This window comes from Stigmatopora argus, chromosome 12, assembly GCF_051989625.1.
Source record: "Stigmatopora argus isolate UIUO_Sarg chromosome 12, RoL_Sarg_1.0, whole genome shotgun sequence".
NCBI classification, from domain to species: domain Eukaryota; kingdom Metazoa; phylum Chordata; class Actinopteri; order Syngnathiformes; family Syngnathidae; genus Stigmatopora; species Stigmatopora argus.
Genome location: NC_135398.1, coordinates 7,182,937 through 7,203,119, shown reverse-complemented (window position 1 = coordinate 7,203,119; position 20,183 = coordinate 7,182,937). Strand labels below are relative to the sequence as shown.

General features: G+C 45.2%; 3 protein-coding genes across 6 annotated transcripts; 2 read left to right on the top strand and 1 right to left on the bottom strand.

The window, feature by feature from the left end:
• The first annotated feature begins 103 nt into the window (after nt 1-103).
• On the top strand, nt 104-1,957 carry c12h7orf25 (chromosome 12 C7orf25 homolog). The gene is made up of 2 exons (XM_077614582.1): nt 104-255; nt 650-1,957. The coding sequence occupies exon 2, from the start codon at nt 666-668 to the stop codon at nt 1,917-1,919; it is 1,254 nt and encodes a 417-aa protein (XP_077470708.1). The 5' UTR covers nt 104-255; nt 650-665; the 3' UTR covers nt 1,920-1,957.
• A 271-nt stretch (nt 1,958-2,228) lies between these two features.
• Nucleotides 2,229-13,552, bottom strand: LOC144085382 (inositol monophosphatase 1-like). Of its 3 annotated transcripts, XM_077614584.1 has the most exons (16): nt 13,285-13,552; nt 13,038-13,200; nt 12,647-12,865; nt 7,056-7,148; nt 6,789-6,866; nt 6,511-6,598; nt 5,795-5,905; nt 5,025-5,216; nt 4,070-4,133; nt 3,866-4,005; nt 3,226-3,330; nt 3,114-3,159; nt 2,942-3,050; nt 2,770-2,878; nt 2,548-2,699; nt 2,229-2,483 (listed from the first exon to the last, which is right to left on the bottom strand). In XM_077614584.1, the coding sequence occupies exons 9-16, from the start codon at nt 4,130-4,132 to the stop codon at nt 2,362-2,364; spliced, it is 846 nt and encodes a 281-aa protein (XP_077470710.1). In that variant the 5' UTR covers nt 4,133; nt 5,025-5,216; nt 5,795-5,905; nt 6,511-6,598; nt 6,789-6,866; nt 7,056-7,148; nt 12,647-12,865; nt 13,038-13,200; nt 13,285-13,552; the 3' UTR covers nt 2,229-2,361. The 3 variants fall into 3 exon arrangements, with proteins under 3 accessions (XP_077470710.1, XP_077470711.1, XP_077470712.1); XM_077614585.1 differs by lacking the exon at nt 5,795-5,905; XM_077614586.1 differs by lacking the exons at nt 12,647-12,865; nt 13,038-13,200; nt 13,285-13,552 and adding an exon at nt 7,218-7,332.
• On the top strand, nt 7,391-17,777 carry cbarpa (CACN subunit beta associated regulatory protein a). 2 transcript variants are annotated; one of them, XM_077614580.1, is made up of 10 exons: nt 7,395-7,730; nt 9,639-9,710; nt 11,684-11,829; nt 12,610-12,671; nt 12,744-12,906; nt 12,983-13,163; nt 13,332-13,445; nt 14,324-14,522; nt 14,596-14,797; nt 14,953-17,777. In XM_077614580.1, the coding sequence occupies exons 2-10, from the start codon at nt 9,663-9,665 to the stop codon at nt 16,649-16,651; spliced, it is 2,814 nt and encodes a 937-aa protein (XP_077470706.1). In that variant the 5' UTR covers nt 7,395-7,730; nt 9,639-9,662; the 3' UTR covers nt 16,652-17,777. The 2 variants fall into 2 exon arrangements, with proteins under 2 accessions (XP_077470705.1, XP_077470706.1); XM_077614579.1 differs by having other exon boundaries at nt 7,391-7,730; nt 12,610-12,906.
• The last annotated feature ends 2,406 nt before the right edge of the window (nt 17,778-20,183 follow it).

The window sequence follows — 20,183 nt, the reverse complement described above, 5'->3', positions numbered from 1 at the left end:
GTGAATCATTCCCGCGATTATACAATTTAGTATATACATAATTATTTATAAACCGCTAATTACTCAGCGAGTTATCAGTACTTTAGTAGAGAAAATCACTCACCTGACGTCCTTTACAATTAAGACCACTTGTGACGCAATGGTGACTCCACCTTTAGACATCTCGCCTCACATATACGATATCTAGGAAAGAAGTTTTAGTTAGCAACAGAAATCGGTTCGGTGAGTCACGGTTCTTCGAGCACAGTAGTTATAGTAAGTTCTCGTCTTTTTCATATATATTTTCGAATGTAGTGTGACTATGACGTGAAGTGAACTCCAACCGAACATCTTTGTTGAGCTCACCCTGTTATTAAATGTTAGTCATCGACCGCCATTTTCTTAACATTTTGTCGAACAGATTCGCCCTATTTGAGCTCAGTGACTATATAAAAGCATTTGTCACTGTTGGGAAATTGCTTCATGTGTATGTTATTTTATGAATGAACTCATTAACTGCCAATGACAGCGGATATTGGAGGGTTGGCTGCGAATAAATTTAGCTGCAAATGCAAATGGTTCTACTAGTGATAAACTTATGTAAACTGTCCTAAGATGGCTGCCAAGCGATGGTCCCTGACCAATTGTTTTACAAACTACATGTCCCCAGGTAGAATGCGTCCAGCATGTCCCTCCAGGACATGTTACGGGAGCGGATGGATGCGGCAGAGGCCCTATACCAGCGTGCCGAGCAAATAGATGGCGCCGTGGAAGGACGTGGGAAGCTGTGCAGCAAACTTCGCGCCGAGCTCCGCTTCCTACGGCGCGCCGACGGAGGCCAGGTGGCGCTCAAAGCGTCCCACCTGAACAGCACTAACTTGACCCACCTGAGGGCCGTGCTGGATTCGGCCGAGAGCCTGGAGGGAGTGGTCGCCGTGCTGCGCGTCTTCTCCTACCAAGACGGCGACGGGCGAGCTCGCACGCTGACGGTGGACGTGGTGGCCGACGGCGGGCGCACTTGGGTCAAGTCGGTGGGCAGGAAGGCGGAAGCGCTGCACAACATCTGGGAGGGCCGCGGACGCTACGGCGCCAAGACCATCGTCGGGCAGGCCGAGGACTTTGTGCTCGCCAGCCAACAGCGACCGCTCGGGTACGTCAACCCGCGGGTGGTCTTCGCCTTTTACAACGGCGTGTCCGAGCCCGTGGCCCGCCGCCTGGAGGAAATGGGCGTGGCCGTCCGCGGCGACGTGGTGGCTGTCGACGCCGTGGTGACGGAGGGCAGCGAGGAGGTAGACGGCGAAGACGACGAGGACGATGACAATGACGACGACGACGACGAAGGGGAGGAACCTGAGTCGGTGGCCACGCGGGTGGACCGCGGCACGGTGCTAGCCAGCCTGGCGTTCCCGGCGGACGCCGGCCCCGAAGAGTGCGGCCGCGTCAACCTGGACATCACGGCGCTCATCACCTACGTGTCGTCGCTGAGCCACGGGCGCTGCCACCTGGCCTTCCGCGAGCCCGTCCTGACCGAGCAGGCGGCGCAGGAGCGACTCCGGCCGGTCCTGCCCGTCCTGGACGCCGTCATGGCCGACAAGGAGCTGTACGCCTGCCGTGCCGCCGTCGACGACTTCCAGACCATCTTGGACACGCTGGGCGGGCCCGGCGAGAAGGAGCGTGCGCGGCTGTTGCTGGGCCGCCTGCGGCTGGTGGACGACCGGCCTTCGGAGCGGGCTCTGGCCCTAGCCCCCAGCGCCAAGGTCAATCGCCGCTCGCTCCTCATCTTCGGCACCGGGGACCGGCTGCGGGCGCTGACCCTGACGGCCAACGCCAGGTTTGTCAGGGCGGCGGCCAATCAGGGCGTCCGCTTCAGCGTTTTTGTGCATGAGCCGCGAGCGCTCACGGAGGGCAAGGAGTGGCGGGCCACGCCCGTCCAAACCTGAAAGCTTTTGCTTCGCTAATAAAGGAACGTAAAGCATGATATCCTGTTTGCGTGCCGATCATTTACTGCTGATATTAGGAGCATTCTGGGTTTCTACTTTATGCTGTATCTTATCACTTCATGTTTTTTGGGGGAAATTCAAATTATTTTTGTTGTTGTCAACCACCAATGGAGAGCCACAGGAGGAGTCATTTAAAAAATATACTATTTTTTTTAAATCTATGAGTATTTTTGTAATATCGATGTCAAATTGAAAATGTTAGTAATCCCAGGCAACCTAAAACTATACTAAAAAAAATCAAACATGATGCTTTGTTGAGGTTTTGTATATTTGACAAGGATTATCACTAACTTTTCATTCACAAAATACAGAATGTGCGTGTGATGCGTGCGTTTAAAGACCTTTTTGTGAAAACACCTGAGGGAGCAAATCCGGACGTCGATTATGAGGCAGGTTCGTCGTCTCGTCGCAGAGTGAAGGCGTCGATTTCTTTCACCAGCTGGTCAGCGACGCTGCGGTTGTTGGCGGCCAGAACGCGGCGGGACATCAAGTCCAGAGGGCCGCCTGCGCAGGAGTGAGCGCATTAGTCGGCGCTTGGCGAGGCGGCCGGCTGCCACGGAGCGCTCACCTTCCACGTCCATCAGCACGCCCCCGGCTTCGGAGACGATCAACGATCCGCCGGCGATATCCCACACGTGGATGCCCGTCTCGTAGTACGCCTCCACGCGGCCCGACGCCACTAGGCACATGTTGATGGCGGCGCTCCCGGCACCGCGTACCCTGCGACCGCCACGCGCCGGGTCACCGCGGCCAACGGCGGGCGGGTCCGGCGAGGCGACCGTTGGCTTACCCATGGACCGGGATGCTGACCACGTTCCTGAGACTGGAGAAGATCTTGTCCATCGCTGACGGGTCGCGGTTGGAGCCGAACTCGGTGGCGATGATGGATTGCCGAATGTCTGGCGACAATCGGCGGGAAATGACTTTCGGTTCCGGCGCCGCTCACGACGGCCGGCGCGGACCTTGCTGTTGGGAAACCTGCAACGGGCGGCCGTTGCAGAAGGCGCCCTTCCCCCGACGAGCCGTGTACATCTCATCTTGGAGGCAACTGTAGACCACACCCAACTCCACCTGGGAAGCAGAGACAAATGGCGTGGACCGACGGCTGGCCCGCGTCCGACCGTGCCCCCTCACCTGCTTGTTGACGGAGAATCCGATGGAAATGGCGACAAAAGGAAAGCTAAAGAGGAGTGTGCAATGATTCAAGTTAGCGTCCCACGGGAGAAACTCTAAATCAAGAACTGACCTATGGACAAAGTTGGTGGTCCCGTCAATGGGGTCGATGATCCACGTGGGACTGTCGCTGAGGACGCAAGCCTCTCCTGCGGCCACCGACTCCTCCCCAATGAAACTGACCATGACAAACAAGCATGATAACAACAACGCCGCCGCCAACCATTAACCCAACTGTGCTCACGCTGTGGCGCCTCCAGAAAGGGGATGCTTAAAACAATTGGGGTGGTGGTGCATCAAACTAAAATTAAAAGATGCCCTTTTGGGGGGAATTGCTCGCAGAGGCTACACTCTTGTTGGTTATTTTCTTAACAGCTATACCTGTCATTGGAATTGACATATATAGCAGTTTTTGGCATTGAGGTGGGAAAATCAGGGGAAAGAAATCCCTGAAACTGCAACAACAACAAAAAACCCAAGCAGGATGCAAAAAAGAAAAAAAACGCCCAAATTAAAAACTACCAGGTAAAGATCTTGAGCCCGAATCCAAAAATGTCAATCATTGCTTTGGGGCCGGGTCGGGCCTCGCTGAAAAAAAAACTATAATACTTCCAGGAATCCAAACGCACTGGGCATCGAATAGTGCCAATGAGTTAAACGTTTTTTCCCCACCTGGCGGCGCCAATACACACGTCATTCGTGCATTCAAGTACCAGTGAGTTGGGAATTTCTCCTGCAGCGAGTGGATGATGAGTTTCTCCACTTTCTGGTCCGTCTGCGTCACCAAGTCGATGGAAGAGCTCTTCAGCATCACCGCCTCCGACTGCACGCTGCCCACCGCTTCACGCACCACCTGCTCGAAGACAGCGTGCCGGTAATCGCCCGTCCATCACGAGATGCCCGCCGGGTGCGCATACCTGTCCGGCTTTCCGTGCCACGGCCACAGCGTGATCCATGGCGCTCTGCCACACGTCCGTCATACTGGGGGGACATAAGTAGAATGCATCTGATCAATTAACCAATTAATCAATTCATTTGATCAAATGCCACTGACATCGCTACACATCCAATCTATTTTGACTGAGAGGTGACAGAGATCACTGGCTGACAGCTTTTCTAATCAAAATAGTTTTGAAATGTTATTGACAATTGAAAAAAGTCAATATATTAAAAATATATATTCAAATTAAAATATAAATATAATTTGGTCGGAGCTCTATCGCCGTCAATTGTAACCAAAGAGCTGATTAAATATTTTTTAAATTCGAAATTATAAGTCATATAAGTCAAAATAGGAGGGCCTTATATAGAGTTAATTTATTATTATTTTTAAATATGTATAATTAAAACAAGGGAAAATGGTTTAAATATTTAGTTCCCACTCAAAATGGATTAGATGCCAATCCTTGAGTAAAAATGGTTTGGAAATCTATTGCTGTCAACGTCAGCCAAATGTATTATATTTATTTATAATTTAAAAAATCCTTTAAAATGTTTAATGTACAAAAATAATGGTTAATATTTAAAAATACTATAAAAATTAAAATTGAAATATACTTTGACATTCATATAAGTGGACATTACATTTTGTAAGCACATAGTACTGAACACAAATGGCCAACAAATATGACCCCCATCTTGATTGTGTTGTTCTATTTGTTCATTTTTTAAAGTACTTGTCATGTTTGACGTGTTAAACATTTGCAAGTTCAATGTTTAATACTTAAAACTCGCTGCTACAGTATACAGACATAAATTCAAATTTGACAACAAAGTTATCTATTGGTCCTCCTGTTTTGAAATTCGATAACAAACAAATGACGTCTAAGAAGAACACAAACAACCAAAGTGCAACATTTACGAAGGACTTACTTGATGATGTCTACGGAAAAATAGAAAGAGAGAAAGATTTAAAAGAAGAACTTTGATATTGATGCTTCGGATCAACGACTTCGCTCACTTCCTGGTTCCGTCTTCTACGTTTTTAATTCCAAAGTCGCCAACAGCACCTTTTGGTGGTGGCGCGGGGGAAAACAGGTTCACCGTTCATCACTCGTATAGTACCTAAATTCGGAGGACATTCAAATTCAGGACCTCCAGAAATATTTCAATGAGGTTGTTTGTTACTTTCATACGGAAGATGAATAGTGCCACTGAATGTGGCCAAAATCCGACTTTAAAGTCAGAAGTCAGTATATTCTGAAAACAAAGTCAAGATTCTGATATTATTAGAAAATGTTCCATTTGTATTTGGAGCCATATCAATGAACTGTGCTGACTCACTGTTGTTTTTCTAAAGTGTTTTTGAGTCATTTATGCATATTTATGATCAGTTTTAATGCAGTGCCGCTGCAGAGATCAAAGGTCACGGGCATTCTATATTGATTCTTGGCCTACCCGCAAATATTTCTTCATATTCCATGAATCTTGTCAAGATATGGACAGATAATGAAAGATCTACATTCCTTTGACCTTGAAAAGACTTCACCTGATAATTTTCACTCATGCAATCACTCACAGATTAAGCTTCTCACTCGTGAAATGCTCATTTCTCCTTATTAGGGACAAATTGTAACGTGTTGTCACGGTGAGGGATTTCATTTCTAGGCGGCATACCACCGGGAGATGCGCTTTTACTTTACCCGGCCTCGTGCAAAAGCCTCTTTAGTATTCACGTCCCATCTTTGGTGTACAGACAGACAGACGGGCTTCGGGGCTGCACCTGTCACATGACACGCGGAGGAGAGCACGGCCTGCGAGGGAATACAAATGCGCCTAAAAACGTGTCTCCTCTCCGGGGCTAAAAATAGACACACCCACAACAGCCCCCCCTGCTTTTTCCGGTCTGCGTCACTTGTTCACTCGCTACATTATCACCTACCTACCTTCTTCATTGTTTACTCTTTCACAATCATGCCCGTCACAACCTTGAGTTCATGCACTTGGAGGTGGGACGTGCATGAGGAATTGCACACGCATTCCAAAATGTGCACATGTATGGTAATTTGTGAAAGGGGGAGGGAGGGTCTACCTGGCTACTTAACATTCTCAGGGTCTCACCAAGAACAATTCCAAAGGATGTCCTGCTCTCCGGAGCGTGCATAGACGCAACTCTGACGTCAGCGCTCATGGAGCAAATACATACACACACACTCAGGTGGACATGGTGTTGTTTGCATTATTGTCCCCAGATGTGTGAAATTCTCTGGTGTGTCGCAGTGAGAGAAATTTCCAATGTAAAAATTCCAAATCGGGCAACACGGAAGCATATTCAAGATGTGTTCATGTTTGGGAGTGGAATTTGGATGTTTAAATGAGCAATTAGGTGTGGAAAATGTGGTGGTGTGTCATGACTTACCCTGCGATTGGCTGGCGACCGATCTCGGGTGTGCGCATGATGCATGTTAGTTGGCTTCAGTTTCTGTCCAATCTTGATGGGCACAGATCTGATCATCCCAAAAAAATAAAGCCTTCTAAATATTGCTCCAATATCATGGTTTACTCTATCACGATTTCATAACATGAATATGAAACATATTGCAATAAATGGATGACAAAAACAGATGTCACCTTTGTAGAAAATGAAAAATGTACTGGTTACTTATCTCATTTTTCGTCCAAAATGAGAGCACTCACTGAATTCATTGGTTTCCAGTCTTCCCAGATTAAATGAATTGGACATATACTTCTCAATGCCAGGCAATGACTTAAATCCTATCAAACAAAGAACAGAAAACAACTTGAGAGGTATTGGGGGCCATAACTACTGTATTTCTGTTGATTTTTTATAAACAGCATTATTTCATTATATATATAATTTTAATGACCAAAAATAGTGACTTGCTATTGAGAATTAAAGCATCATCGCTCGTACAGTGCATTTTTTTCACCAGTTTTACTCACCCATCACCAAATGGAGGCTGGCAGCGCAATGCTACCACCGTGTGGCCATAAGAGAAATTACAATTCGATGACGTCCATCACATCACTGCTCGCCTAGGAAAAAGAAATAGCGGTCAAACATCAACCATACATTAAGAGGCGTCTGAATGATTTGCACCACACTTGGGGGTCCATTCATCGATTGTATGCAAGATGATGAATGGAGGGGTGGCGGGGGGATTTGAATGGGGAGCCACCGCCATCTCGCATCATCATCATCATCATCGTCGGCGGGAGCAGCATCAGCATCAGCACCGTCAGAGGCGGTCACGTGTGCCGTCGGAAGAAGGGACGGGCGGTAGTGTGGGTGTGTCCAATGGCGTGCGCTTTTCATTCATAACTCCGGCGCATCTCGGCGACGCTCTCGATTCAAGGATGCGGACGTGGGGGAGGCTGGAGCGGAACCGAGCTCACCGAGGACCACCTGCGACGACATCGCTTGCCTCAGGCGAGTGTCACAAAGTGAGCGGACCGCTCCATCGTGGTGGCTTGACTTGACCCTCGTTTGTGTTCCCACGGTAGGCGGGCTGGGGCTAGGACGCGGGAGCGTGGAAGACGCCGACGACCATGTCGCTCTAGCGATCGCATGCGACCGGGCGGAGGGGAGCAGCGCCTTGGACACAGTTTGTTTAGAACGTAAGATGCATCACACGTTCACTCCAGACAAGTGTCTGCGGCAGCCAGCCAAGACACAAACCAAAAGTACTTTCACATGACATATTGTTTCATGGCAACGTGTATTTACACATAATTACACATTCTGACATTTCTTGTTAGAGCATGTTGTCACCAGCACATAATAATTGGAAGAAAAAAAAAGTCACCTATGTACGACTGACTCTCTGTGCATGTACATATATTGTTACTATATGGTGGAAAAAAAACCTGGTGATAGTTGAAAATTGATTTCTTTTAAAATATATAACTTTTTCTTTTTATTATGTCTTTTAAAGCACCCTTTTCTCACAAGATAACCAGTTTGATACGTTTTTTTGATCACTGCTTTGCTGATTGACAACATTGGAGATCCAATTATTTGTTTTATTTATTTTTTACAGACAATCATGTTTAAGTGTTTTTTTTTTACTAGTTATGTAAAAAAACAATCCAAAACAGTCAAAGAATACTAAAGACAAATTGAACTGAATACAATTAAGATGTCCAATTCATTGAAACTGGGAGGCAAGGCTGCAAATGCTCAAATTCCAGTGCAAGACACCAATCTATTTTGACCAGGAGGTCTGGCAATGGAAATAGATTGGACGTCTCACGCCGTCAATAAGTACTTTAAAAAAAATTTTTTTTTTACAAAAGAACATTTTAATCGCCATTTTCAATGCCAAAATTTGAACATCAACCACAAAAACGCATTCTTTCCCCAACTTAAAAACAACTAAAACGACCTTCCGAGTTGACATTTCTTTAACCAAAAACAATGCCAATCCTTCCAACATAATAACAAACAAACACCCATCACAATCTAAACACTGTCCTTTTCCTTTAATCACTTCAAAGTTGCAAACGTCAATACAAGCTGCTTTTCAGAATACTATATCTATAGGAAGTCTCTTTTTTTGAAAAACTAACGTCAATTGCAAAACAATGAAGTTAACTTCCCCCTTAACATAGCATCACCTCTGAGTTGGTATGTTTGAGATATTACATAAAATGCTGCCTTTAGTCACATGGCGAGAAAATGTGCTTGTGCTATCAAGGACCTGGCGTGTACATACTACAGTAATTACGCCGCCTGAGATCTTCTGCCGCATTCTTTCTCTCCCTCACAAAGAAAACGGGAGCAAAAGCATTTGCAATATCCAAAATAGTTTTCTTTTCCTTTTTAAAAAGGCAACATTATCCCTGAAAATGCACCTGTCTGATGTTAATCCATTACTTTGGGGGCCGGGCGGTAAAAAAAAAAAGATAACATTTCCAGAAGCGAGGGTCCTAATCCTCCCGCCTTCCAAAATAATCATCAATGTGAATGTGTGTCCAGATGTGATGGCTGGAAAGCCTTTTTGTCTAATTATTTTTGGGGGCTGGGAACCACTGTCATCAGAGATAACGGCTTGCAAAAAAAAAACCATCAAATCGGGAGTTTATATAATTGCCCTCGCCATTTATAGGGGCCTGTGCGAGGTTTTTTTTGCAGACGGCGGAGAGCAAAATCGCCCAAAAAATGCTCGAAATCCAACCAACCGTTCATTGGCTTGATGATAGCTGAGTAAATATTAACAATAAAAGATTTTCATCCAGTCGGGGATCATATTAAATCCAATAAAAAGAGCACACAATGAGATCTGAATTGGATTTGGATGCAGCACAATTACAACATTTTACACGAAACATCTCAAATTATTGATCATGTTTAAAAAATGTGGGGTTTTTCTAAGCTAGTTTTTGAATGCTTGAGAATAAATATTTGTTGCAGGGCGTTGACTCAAAATCAAATTTTAAAACCCTACACTAGAAAAAAGATGTCTATATACATACACAGTAAATACTAGCTGACTTGTACTTGAATACTTGTATATTTGTGTACAGGCTTGGCCTACACCGACCTGGACCATGAGCAATGATTCGCCCGCTTTGGCAACTCTGACGGAGAACTCGACAGTGAGTAGCCCGACCTCGACGCAGGAAAAAAAAAACGTGCACACACTCACAGACGATAACGTTCTAGCTGTCAAGTCCAACAAACGTATGTTCAAAAGGTTCCGACAATAAACCCCCCCCCCCCGCTGCCCTCAATAACCTCACGTGAATGAATATAGGTCATCACTGTGTTTAACAAATATCAAATAGGACATGCTTGTTGGGCTTGAAAAGGCAAATATCACAGGGTTTATTTTATTTTTATAATTGCTTATTAAGTGGGGGATTTGGTCATTTTGAAGTATTTTAAATAGTGGGGGGCACATTTACATTACAGGTTGGATTTTTGGGTTGTTTTTCTTTTAATGAAAAACTGGCTACACTAAAAGACCAATCCATTTTGACTGGAAGTTAATTGTGTATGGCCAAACATGTCATATTATAGATATGAATTTTGATCATTTTTTTATCCTGATAAAACTGATGGATCATATATTTGCTACAAATTATATTTTTAATTTTGCAGTTTTTTTAACCCTACGAGGAACTGTAATACCCTCAGTGTATAGAATTTTGAATTTAGTGTCAATTATTTTGTGATTTGGTCTTTAAAATGGATTCCCATTAATGGGACAGATACATGATCAGCTGTTTCATCTGAATTGACTTGACCCAGTTCAAATTAATTCGGAGTAATGCATGTAGGTGGATTATATAACACTACTCAGCGGAATATATCTATATTTTTTATCTTCTAGAAGGAAAAACGTATTTTGGCGAGTCACAAAAATATGAAAAAAGATTTTAAAAAATAATATAATGCCTCCAGGTGGTTAAGGCCTGCAGAATGGACACAATTTCTATTGAAATGAGAGCAAAAAAATAAGTGTCTAAAATAACTAAAATTGAAAAGGGGAAGAATCTGACTTATTTTTTACATTTTAATGAAGTATCTCAGTATATGTTTTTTTATAATGCTCATTTTTCTTTCTAAATAGCACACCGCAAATTGCATTTCTATTCTTTGAAATGAGTAAAAAGGTATACGCAGTCTAAAATACATTAGATGAGGATATTTAGGAGATAGATGTATATCGAATCAAAACGTGAGCAATAATCAAATCCTTATCAAAGTTCACCATGCTAGTCTTGTCATAAAAAGGCACGGAGGACCGTGACCCAGTTACTGCCGCCCACCCTTTTCCTTCTCCTTTGCCGGAACGTGACATCAGAACAGATGCGGGACGCTCAACCGGCTGGCCGCGGGGATTGCTCATGTGCGTCCGCATCCTCCTACCGTTTCCATTTTTAGCCTTTGGGATGCCTCATTTCCCCGCTCGTCGAGAAGCCCACCAAAATTGAATTAAGGGTCTCGCTGACGTTTCGATTAGCACACGCAGTTTTACTTCCAGAGAGCGCTGTCTCTTTGCACGTGTCTAGGGATCAAAATCACCGTGGAAACTCTACGGGTGTTAATTCTAATCCTTATTAGATAAAATGTCGCTTAGCTGAGCGACTAATGCAGCAGATTCTTGCTTGAAAGAGAGAAAAATCCATGACTGCACAGTTACAGCTTCACTAAAGCCGTTACCAAAACAAAGCGTGACATCCAAGACGTGTGGGCTTCTTATTTAGAACAACATGAAATTCGACACGCCATTATACATAGACTCTGAAAAGCAGGGGTGTCAAACATGCCGACCGGGGGCCGGGATTGGACCGCTAGGGGGTCCAATCCGGCCAGCAAGGCGAGAAATTGTTCCATTTCACTAAAGCCGGGCAAAAATGATTGTATAAAATTTGAGTTTTGTGCATAACAGGCCACTATAAAAAATAGAACGTGTTGGGTGGCATGTTTACTGTAAATCAGCCAGGTTTTCATCCGTGCGAATGCGGCAGGGATGAAGAAACAGGGGACAAAATGTCTTCCTCTTTTCGCAGCCTCAAGTGGAAATCGTCATGTCACTGAAAAATAAAATAATGTATCCCACCAGGATGTCCCTGTGTCGGCGGACCAGGTGGAAAATTATGCGCTGCTCTTGGTGCTACTGAGTATTTTCGCTGGGGGGACGCTGGTCCTGCTCTCCCTGTTGCTGCTCTTCTGCCATCGCTGCTGCATGGGCGGGCGGCGCTACTCCAGGTGGGTGCTTCGTTCAGACCGGCTGCGTTTCTGTCTCTGGGGTGTCAAACTGGCTTTGGTTTGCCGGCCACATTAACGTCACATTCATTTTAGGGTAGTCGCAGGCCACTTCTGGCAAATTCGGGATCATTTCCTATTGATTTAAAATACTTTCAGGATGCTTCTTCTTCCTTCTTCGTTTGTCTGTTTGTGTTGATTTTGGGGCATTTCCAGGTGACTTCCTGTTGCTTTCGGGGCATTTTAAGACTCCTTTTGAACTCATTGGCTGACATTGAAGGTGCTGTTTTAAGGGGGTGCGAATGGACCAATGTGATTGCGGATAGGAAATGGAGTGCAGTAGTTCCACGCTCATGATAAAAAAAACTCACTAACTTCTGGTTTTGCGGCGGCCTTGTTGAAAAAAAATGAAAGCATTTAAGTACGTACAGTACGAATGAGCTACAAAGTGCCTGTCAAGCAAACCCCCCGCAGACCAGATTGGAACCCCTAGCGGGCCACTTCTGGCCCCCGGTTCGTACGTTTGACACACCTGCTTTACACAGTCAATGCAATGGCATGTGGAAGGGCGGCAGAGGGACCTCGCAACGCGTGTCAGGCGCAACTCGACATCCTTAAACGTCGGTCTGTACACAAAACTGCATTTGGTGATTGGCGTAGCGCGAACGACAAAACGGACCTGTTCTCAACGTAGGGCGACGTTCCGAGGGGATTTTAATTCTACAGATATATGGTTCTAGCTATCCTAAGGTGGGGATGACAGACTGTCCACGTCTCTTTCAGAGCGAGCGATGACCCCGAGAAAACAAACACGACTTACGTTGAAGACTCCCAGCCCACGCAAGGTCAGATCCGCCATCTTCCCAGGTGGGGTCATCACAATTGGCACTCATTCTCGCTCTGGCCTCCTCACTCAGAGATCGCCGTCCGCCTGGACGAATCAGACGCCCTCTCGGCCGCCAGCTGTCACGACGGGGAGTGCGAGAGGTTTGTTTCCACCGGGCTGACGGGCCGCAGGGTTTCCTTCAACGAATCGGCTCTGTTCGAAAAAGAGAGGATGACAGAGGACAAAGGACGCAGGTACCATCCAGATAAGCTCTCTTTTGGCAACCGAGCCACAAAATTACAGACTAATGTTTACTCCGCGCCTCTACAGGTACACTTTGACTGAGGGTGATTTTCACCACCTTAAAAAAGCTCGGCTGACTCACCTCCACCTGACACCGGCCCCGTGCGACGTCAAAATCCTCACCATCATGGAGTGTGACTCCAACGAGAGCAGTTCGGTCAACGTCAGCGAGGCGCCAACTTCCAAACTTCCTCTCGCCATTTACCAGGTAATGCGGATTTACCCAATCAAATGTCGGGCAAGCCCTGCAATTAACGGACAACATACCCTTGATATAGACTAGTCAGCTTGTAAAGACTCCATCTTAACCGTTCACGATTCGTGCGCACATTTATGCTAAGTTTGGAGATAAAAATCTGCTCCTTTTGTTTCCCAGCCGACGGAAAGAAGAGTTTCTGACTGGTTGGGCCAGAGCCGCAGCAGAGGTCTGCCTGGAGACACGCATCACTCCATCCTCCTCAACCACATTTCTAGACGGGGCTCCCTAACTGTGAGAATAAGAATTTGGGATTTCCACAAGACGATTGATATGACATTGAAATTCACTACATTACAGTCAAATGTTTCAAGACAAACTTGTTCCAGTTGCCTGGGTTACATATTTGACTTTAGGAATACATACCTGTCAACCTCGGCCAATTACTCCCCTTAATAATGATTGTAATTTCCCTTATTAAGCGATAAAAACTGTACAAATGCACATATTTGCTCACATAGGGCGCACTTAAAAGTCTCCAATTTTCTCCAAAGTGGACGGACAGGGTGCCCAATTAGTATGCACTAATATTAAAGATTCTGTGGATGCCGCTGTATGACGCTGACAGCTTGACTATCTGGGTACATTGCTTGCTGATGCGTTATATTTATAGAGTGAAAAGGCGGATGGGTGAAAGGGGAATGCGCGTGCGCATATCATGATTAAAGCATGACAATATTAGCAGTAGGCGATGACGTTATTGTCTGCTACCAGTGACGATCTGGATTAGAGACAAAATGGGCAAAACAAGATCGGTTTTACTAAAAACGTACTTGGAATAGAAAACAATCCTGTACAATAGTTGTTATACGGCATACACAATTTGATATACAGGAAAAACCTATAAAGGTATGGCAAGAGTAGAAGGTGGGCTATTTTTGCTTGACCAATCATCAGACAAAAGTGTCTTTGGTAGCAGAGCATACCAAGTTTCTGATTGAAACATCAGGAAATTCAGACAACTGTTAGATTTCCGTGCTAAGCCGAGTAAGAATGTACACGTGGCACTTAAAAATACAATTCTGAGTCTGACATTAGCTATTATCATAGACTATTTGGCGAATAGATTGATGACTTATCTCTTCCCTCTTTCCTTTGATCTCGCTGGCCAGTTGGAGGCTCTCGGAGGCAGAGGGGAAGCTCTGAGTGAACACTTGATGAGGGAGGAGACCACCCCTGCATCTGGCCAGACTTCAGTTTTACAGTTCTTGTCAAAACTGAGGCGACACACCAGTCTGGAGGGGGCCGGGCCATATTTCAAGCGTTGGAAGTTTGACAGGAGCCACCGGGCTGCCAGTCTGGATGCCAAAGGTTTGTGAGGCGATATTGTCACAACCTATTATCAAATGCTTGTCCTGTGTTGTGACATGGGCTACTCGAGCAGGATCCCCAAAGAGAAGACCCTTCCAGAGGCAGAGAGCTGCAAGCGAAACCACCGACCACACAGAGGACGACTCTTCTATCCGAAACGATGCAACAGGGTCATTTCCGCAAACTCCCAGTCAGACCAGTGGCCTCCAGTCTCTGTCTGCTGAGTCTCTATCTCAACCTTCAATGGGTCAGACCACCACCGTCTTCCTCCACAGGTAAAGTTGTCATACCACTCAATACGTAGTATATATATCCAAGTCTTCAAATTCAAGTATATCTCCAACTCCTAAACTGGGCAACCTATGTTGAGTCAGGTCATGTCCACCATCTCTGCCAAACAGTCTTTGCAGTTCTTCATTTTTGTTTTCAGGCTTAATCTGGAGGCCGTGGTTGTGGAGGTTTTAGGGGACAGCATCAGAAGAGAAGAAGCCACTTGGCCAACAGATGATTTCTCAAACCAGAGGCAAAACAGCATCTCGGCCAAACAGTTAGTAGAGCAAGGATTAAAATCTGACGCAAGGACAGACAGCGGCTGGCTTGAGTCTAAACCTCTACAGGAGGATGTCTTGTTAAAGTCACAACAGGAAGCCAATGTCTTCCATCATGGAGACTCATCTGGGGAAACTGCAGAGGATGAAACACACGATCTGACTCAAAACTGTGAGATGGAAGCTGATGAAGGAGAAGAGGCAATGTTAGGAGTCGAGAGCAGGTCGAGGGCAGATTCGGGTTCGTCTCTTGGCTTCGGGCTCCGGCAGGAGACCGCCGAGTCTCAGCCGTCTCTCTACAGAGACATCTGGAGCTTACGCGCCTCCCTCGAGCAATACGCCTCCTCGGACCAGAGCAGCACCGACCGGGAGTCCATCCGCAGCGACGCAGAAAGCGTCTCGTCACTGAGTGGAACGCGAGCCGGACAGCTGGATAGCTGCTTCTCCCAAGACCTGGACGACGAACCCGGAGCAGAAGGGGAGGTAACGGACGGAGGTACCAGGGGGGCGTCGGGCGGGGCCAGTCAGACGGGGAATGGAGTCGACGGAGAAGGTGATGTGAGTACCCGCAAACTCCTTCAAATGGACAGCGGCTATGCCTCTATCGAAACACCATCCAAAGGGCCAGAGGAGATGCGCCTTTTTGGTATTCCCGCGGCCCCTCGCGGAAAGACCGCCTCGGAGAGAAGGTTGTTCTTCACGAGCTCAGGTAGAAAAGGCTCCGTGTGCGAGAGCACGGACACCAGGTTGCTCCAGGAAGAGGTGGAAGACGATCTAACGGAAAGCACAGAGGACAAACGCAAGAGTGGTTTCTTGCTCCAACAACCCTATTCGACCGTCAAGTTTCTGGATCCTCAGAAAGCAGACACCCTTTCGCACGTGACATCTCAACTGTTGAAGGCGAGCTCTCAGCCCTCCAGCCCTCACCGACCTCGTCTACACCGCCGCGACTACAGCATCGACGAGAAGACCGACGCGCTTTTCAACGAGTTCCTCCGGCACGATCCCAGGTTCGACCAGCCGGATTCGCCATTTCGGACCCGCCACCGCTCGAGGGTACACCTGCGAAAGCAGTGGCAGAGACACAAGCAATACAGCGACCCCGGATCGGGGGGTCGCTACTCCCCATCTCTGGAGAGGCAGAGGTTCACCCCGCTGCCAAGAGGCGACAGCGCCAGTTACCCCCTGGACACCAGGTACCACAGCACACTGTCACGCATTGCCAGCGCGGCGGACGAAGAAGCTAGCGAGATCGCCGCGGCCTGCGAGGAGGCGGCCAAAGAAAGCACAGCGCAAGAGTCCGGCGACGGGGCCGCCTCCAAGACCGGCCGGGGCGACGGTCAACGACCTTCTTCCGACACTCAAAGCACAAGCAGCCGGCAGCCCGCGCGCTGCGTGGACCCTCGAGTTGAAAACAGGAACAACAACAGCAGTCCGTCGAGCGACCTGGCGGACAAACTGGTCGCGGCGGTGGAAGAGAGACTGTACGGCGGCCTGCGAGCAACTGAACTCGGACGGGGGGGAAGCGAAAGCGTCGCCGCTGCCTCTCGAACCGCCTCACCTGACCGTAGTCCTATGTAACCCCATCATACTCTTATCAGTTGGATAGATTAAAAATGTACGGTCATTAAAATGCTTGTAACAAAAACTTCAACAGACAGATACGATACAAACACCTAAAGATTGGCGATAAAGACCTTAATCTCCACTGTGATGCCATGTGACGTGACATAGGTGGCCTCATTTTAATCCACTCCACATCAGAATAACATCTAGCGGCTCTTGTCTTTGGAATTATTTTCAAACAAATTGTGTTTACCGCATGCGACTTCTACTAGTATTACTACTGTGTCAGAAACGATGTATATAAGTGAAAGACAATACAGTTTAAAGGTTAAAAAAATCAAAACAAAAAGCACTTTGTCGGGAAGAAACATTCATGTTACTATTTCTATCATGAACAATAGATATCCTCCTCAAGTGTCCTTGTTTGTTTGCATGAAGAATTGGCAAAAGAGGTGAATTTGAAACATTACCCGCGTTTGCACTTCTCTCTAATTAATAATAGTGAAAAGCACTAGTGCACAACAAAGGGAATTCAGGTCTTGAATACATTTGAATTCATTTATTTTTTTAATCCTGGCTAGACAAGACCGACACAATTCAGCGTCATTGTGCTGTGAACTTTTCCATTAGCTTTTCTCCACAAAAGATTAGAAAAAAAATACTCCTGGAATTTTCTTACGTATGTTCGGTGGGATGAAAGAATGTCGCTGGCTTTTTCATCATGTATTATTTTAGTTGCATTAATTAACAACAGAAAAAAAACATCCTCTCAAGTCTTCCTCAGTTTTAACTTTGTAAAAGTAGAACATCTGACATTGAATATCATTTGTTCTATGGCAACTATTCACCCTTTTTGGTTGGATACGGTCGAAATAACCAAACTGTGACGGTGATTTATCAATTTATTATCTTTAACTGACACAATTATAAAACGAAGTAAACCGCTGGGAAAAATAGCGGGCAAAAAAGACGCACGTGGGCGAGGGAACGGAAAGGTGTTAGCGTAGCGAACTAGTGGTGATTTGGAGGCACTGCGGGAATCGATAAGTTTGTCACGTTGGGCTTCGTATGTACTGTTTTAAGAAATCAACATGATTGGTCGTGGAGGATAGAAACAATAAAAATGTGACATTTCTCAAAAGTTTTTGGGGTTATTTCCATGCATATCATTTTTTATATTACTATGTCATAGTAATTATGGAGATTGAAGCTCTACTTTTCTGGAATCTGAACATTTTTGGAATGTACAATTTTGGCGTCAGATTAAATTTTCAGACGCACTTTAAGTGGCAAAAGCAATTTCAGGTATGAGACAAAGTTTGAGCGGCATACACGATTGAGGTCTTCTTAATTTCGCTGGCATCCACATATCCACATTTTTTGAGCCCCCCAAAAAGTGCATGATATACCTCAAATGATCGACCGCACCGTTTCAATGTTTCATATCTGTTGTTTAGAAACTCATACTTCCAGAAAAAAACATTTTGGGTTAATTACAAATACAAAATTTCCTCAAGATATTTTTTGGGTGAGTGAATGATTGACAGGCAACCAGATGCTTCTCTCACAACGTCATTTTCTGTTCATTCAGGACTCAAACCCAAACATCAACGCGAGTAGTTGCCCTATATTTGCCCTCCGATTGGCTGGCGACCAGTCAAGGCCGTTCCGACCCTAATCAATATACGCGCTATAAAAAAAATGGATGCCGGAGTGGCATTATTTGAGCTGACACAGTAATAGCCTGGTTTGGACACAATATAAATCTAGAAGAGCTTTTTTCCACAATGAACTCACGCAACGTGTAATCCATCATGGCGTTCACTGCCGCATGCTTTGGTGTATGAAAAGAATGCCAATGACGTTGTGCAACAGTCCGTCTTTTCAACGCGGAAGGTCGGCGTTGGTGCGCTCGTGTTGTTGAAGTGTGGCTTTATAGTGCGGGATGAGTCATGCAGAAAATTCATTTTATCCGCCAAGATAAATAGCCCGAAGGACAACCTGACGCACAACATTCATTCAAATCTGGACGTTCAGCCAAATATCATTAAAATGAGATACGTATATACTTGAGATTTTGCAGAAATTCATATCGAGTTAAATCATGTTTACCACTGATGCTGATAGAATTTATGGCCACCAAAGAGTTTAGGAGCAATACATGCAAATACAGATATACTTATAACTGATGCGTTATTAGGCCAAAATAAAAGTTTAGATGTTCTAGTAGGCTTTTCGTGTTAGTTATGTCATCGGATCTCACAGGCCAGGTTTTTGTTGACACTTTTTGAGACTAATTATATTTATTCTATTGCCTGCCATTAGCCCCCACCTCCTAGTCGACATGGATTGGACATCAAGTGCTGTCAATGGCACTGAAACATTGGCTTTCTTCTCAGTTTAAATGAATTGGACACCTATTGCCAGCAATGGCATGCAATTTGTTAAATACGATTTAAAAAATAATTTTGCTTTGGGGTGTAAAAATAATTGACATTTTAGTTCATTTTAATTTATCTTAGTTTCTGTTGTGTTAATGTATGCATGGGTGTTTTTATATAAAAATATATAAATATAATTGTTACAATTTAAGCTTTAAGTGACCAAAAATGTTAACTTGCCCTATAAAGCGTACAAAAAATTGTATTCTAGTAGTGCCCTGTTACTATTAGTAATCAACCATTTTTGTTTGTGTATAGTCCAATGTTTAACCTCATTGTTAACTGTCAAAATAAATGTTTTCATTCAAAAATAAAAAAGCGCAGATTATTTTTAAAGAAGCACTAATCTTATTTTATCTTTCAACTTCTTCTGTGCCATTGACAATGTCCAAACGTCATCCTTTCCCCATTCATTTAAATGGGTCATTAGTAGAATGAGCACGTTTCATCACTATCAGTTCAAATGGACTGGATTAACGACTCAATGTTCAAAAGCAATCCAAAAAGACCTATTTTTTAGATTTCGTGTCACACGCAATTCGCTAAAAGCAATACATTTTCAGACTATAATACTAATAACACAACAACAATACTACCGTGGACAGAATGAATTTGAACGCAGCCATTCTGTTTGACCTTGCTGACGTAGGAAGTGCAAATTTCTCCCTCACTCTCTCCCTCCCTCCCACAAATAGTCGTGACTCACCTGCTCTCTGATGTACTCCCAGAGGGGGGCTGATGATAGGACGGGCTTTAATGTGGTGCTCCTGCAGATGTGATTAGCACTCCACAACACAGTCGCTCCGAGGGGAAGTGGACTGGATGACAGAAGTCGTGCTCGTGAGGGGGGATACCTTAGCAGGCAAGCAACACTAAAGGAAGTTCATAAATAGAAAAAAGGAGCATTAAATCAGTGGACATCACATAGGCTTACTCTCATTATGCTTTGGTTGTCTACATATGCAGAGTTGAATTAATTTGAGAAAAAAAACCAAGTCAACATGATAGACTTTTGGGACATTTTTATATAAATAATTAAAAAATAGTCATTGGAAAAACAAAACTAAAAGGGAAACCAGAACTCCCCCCACAAGACAGCAATCGGT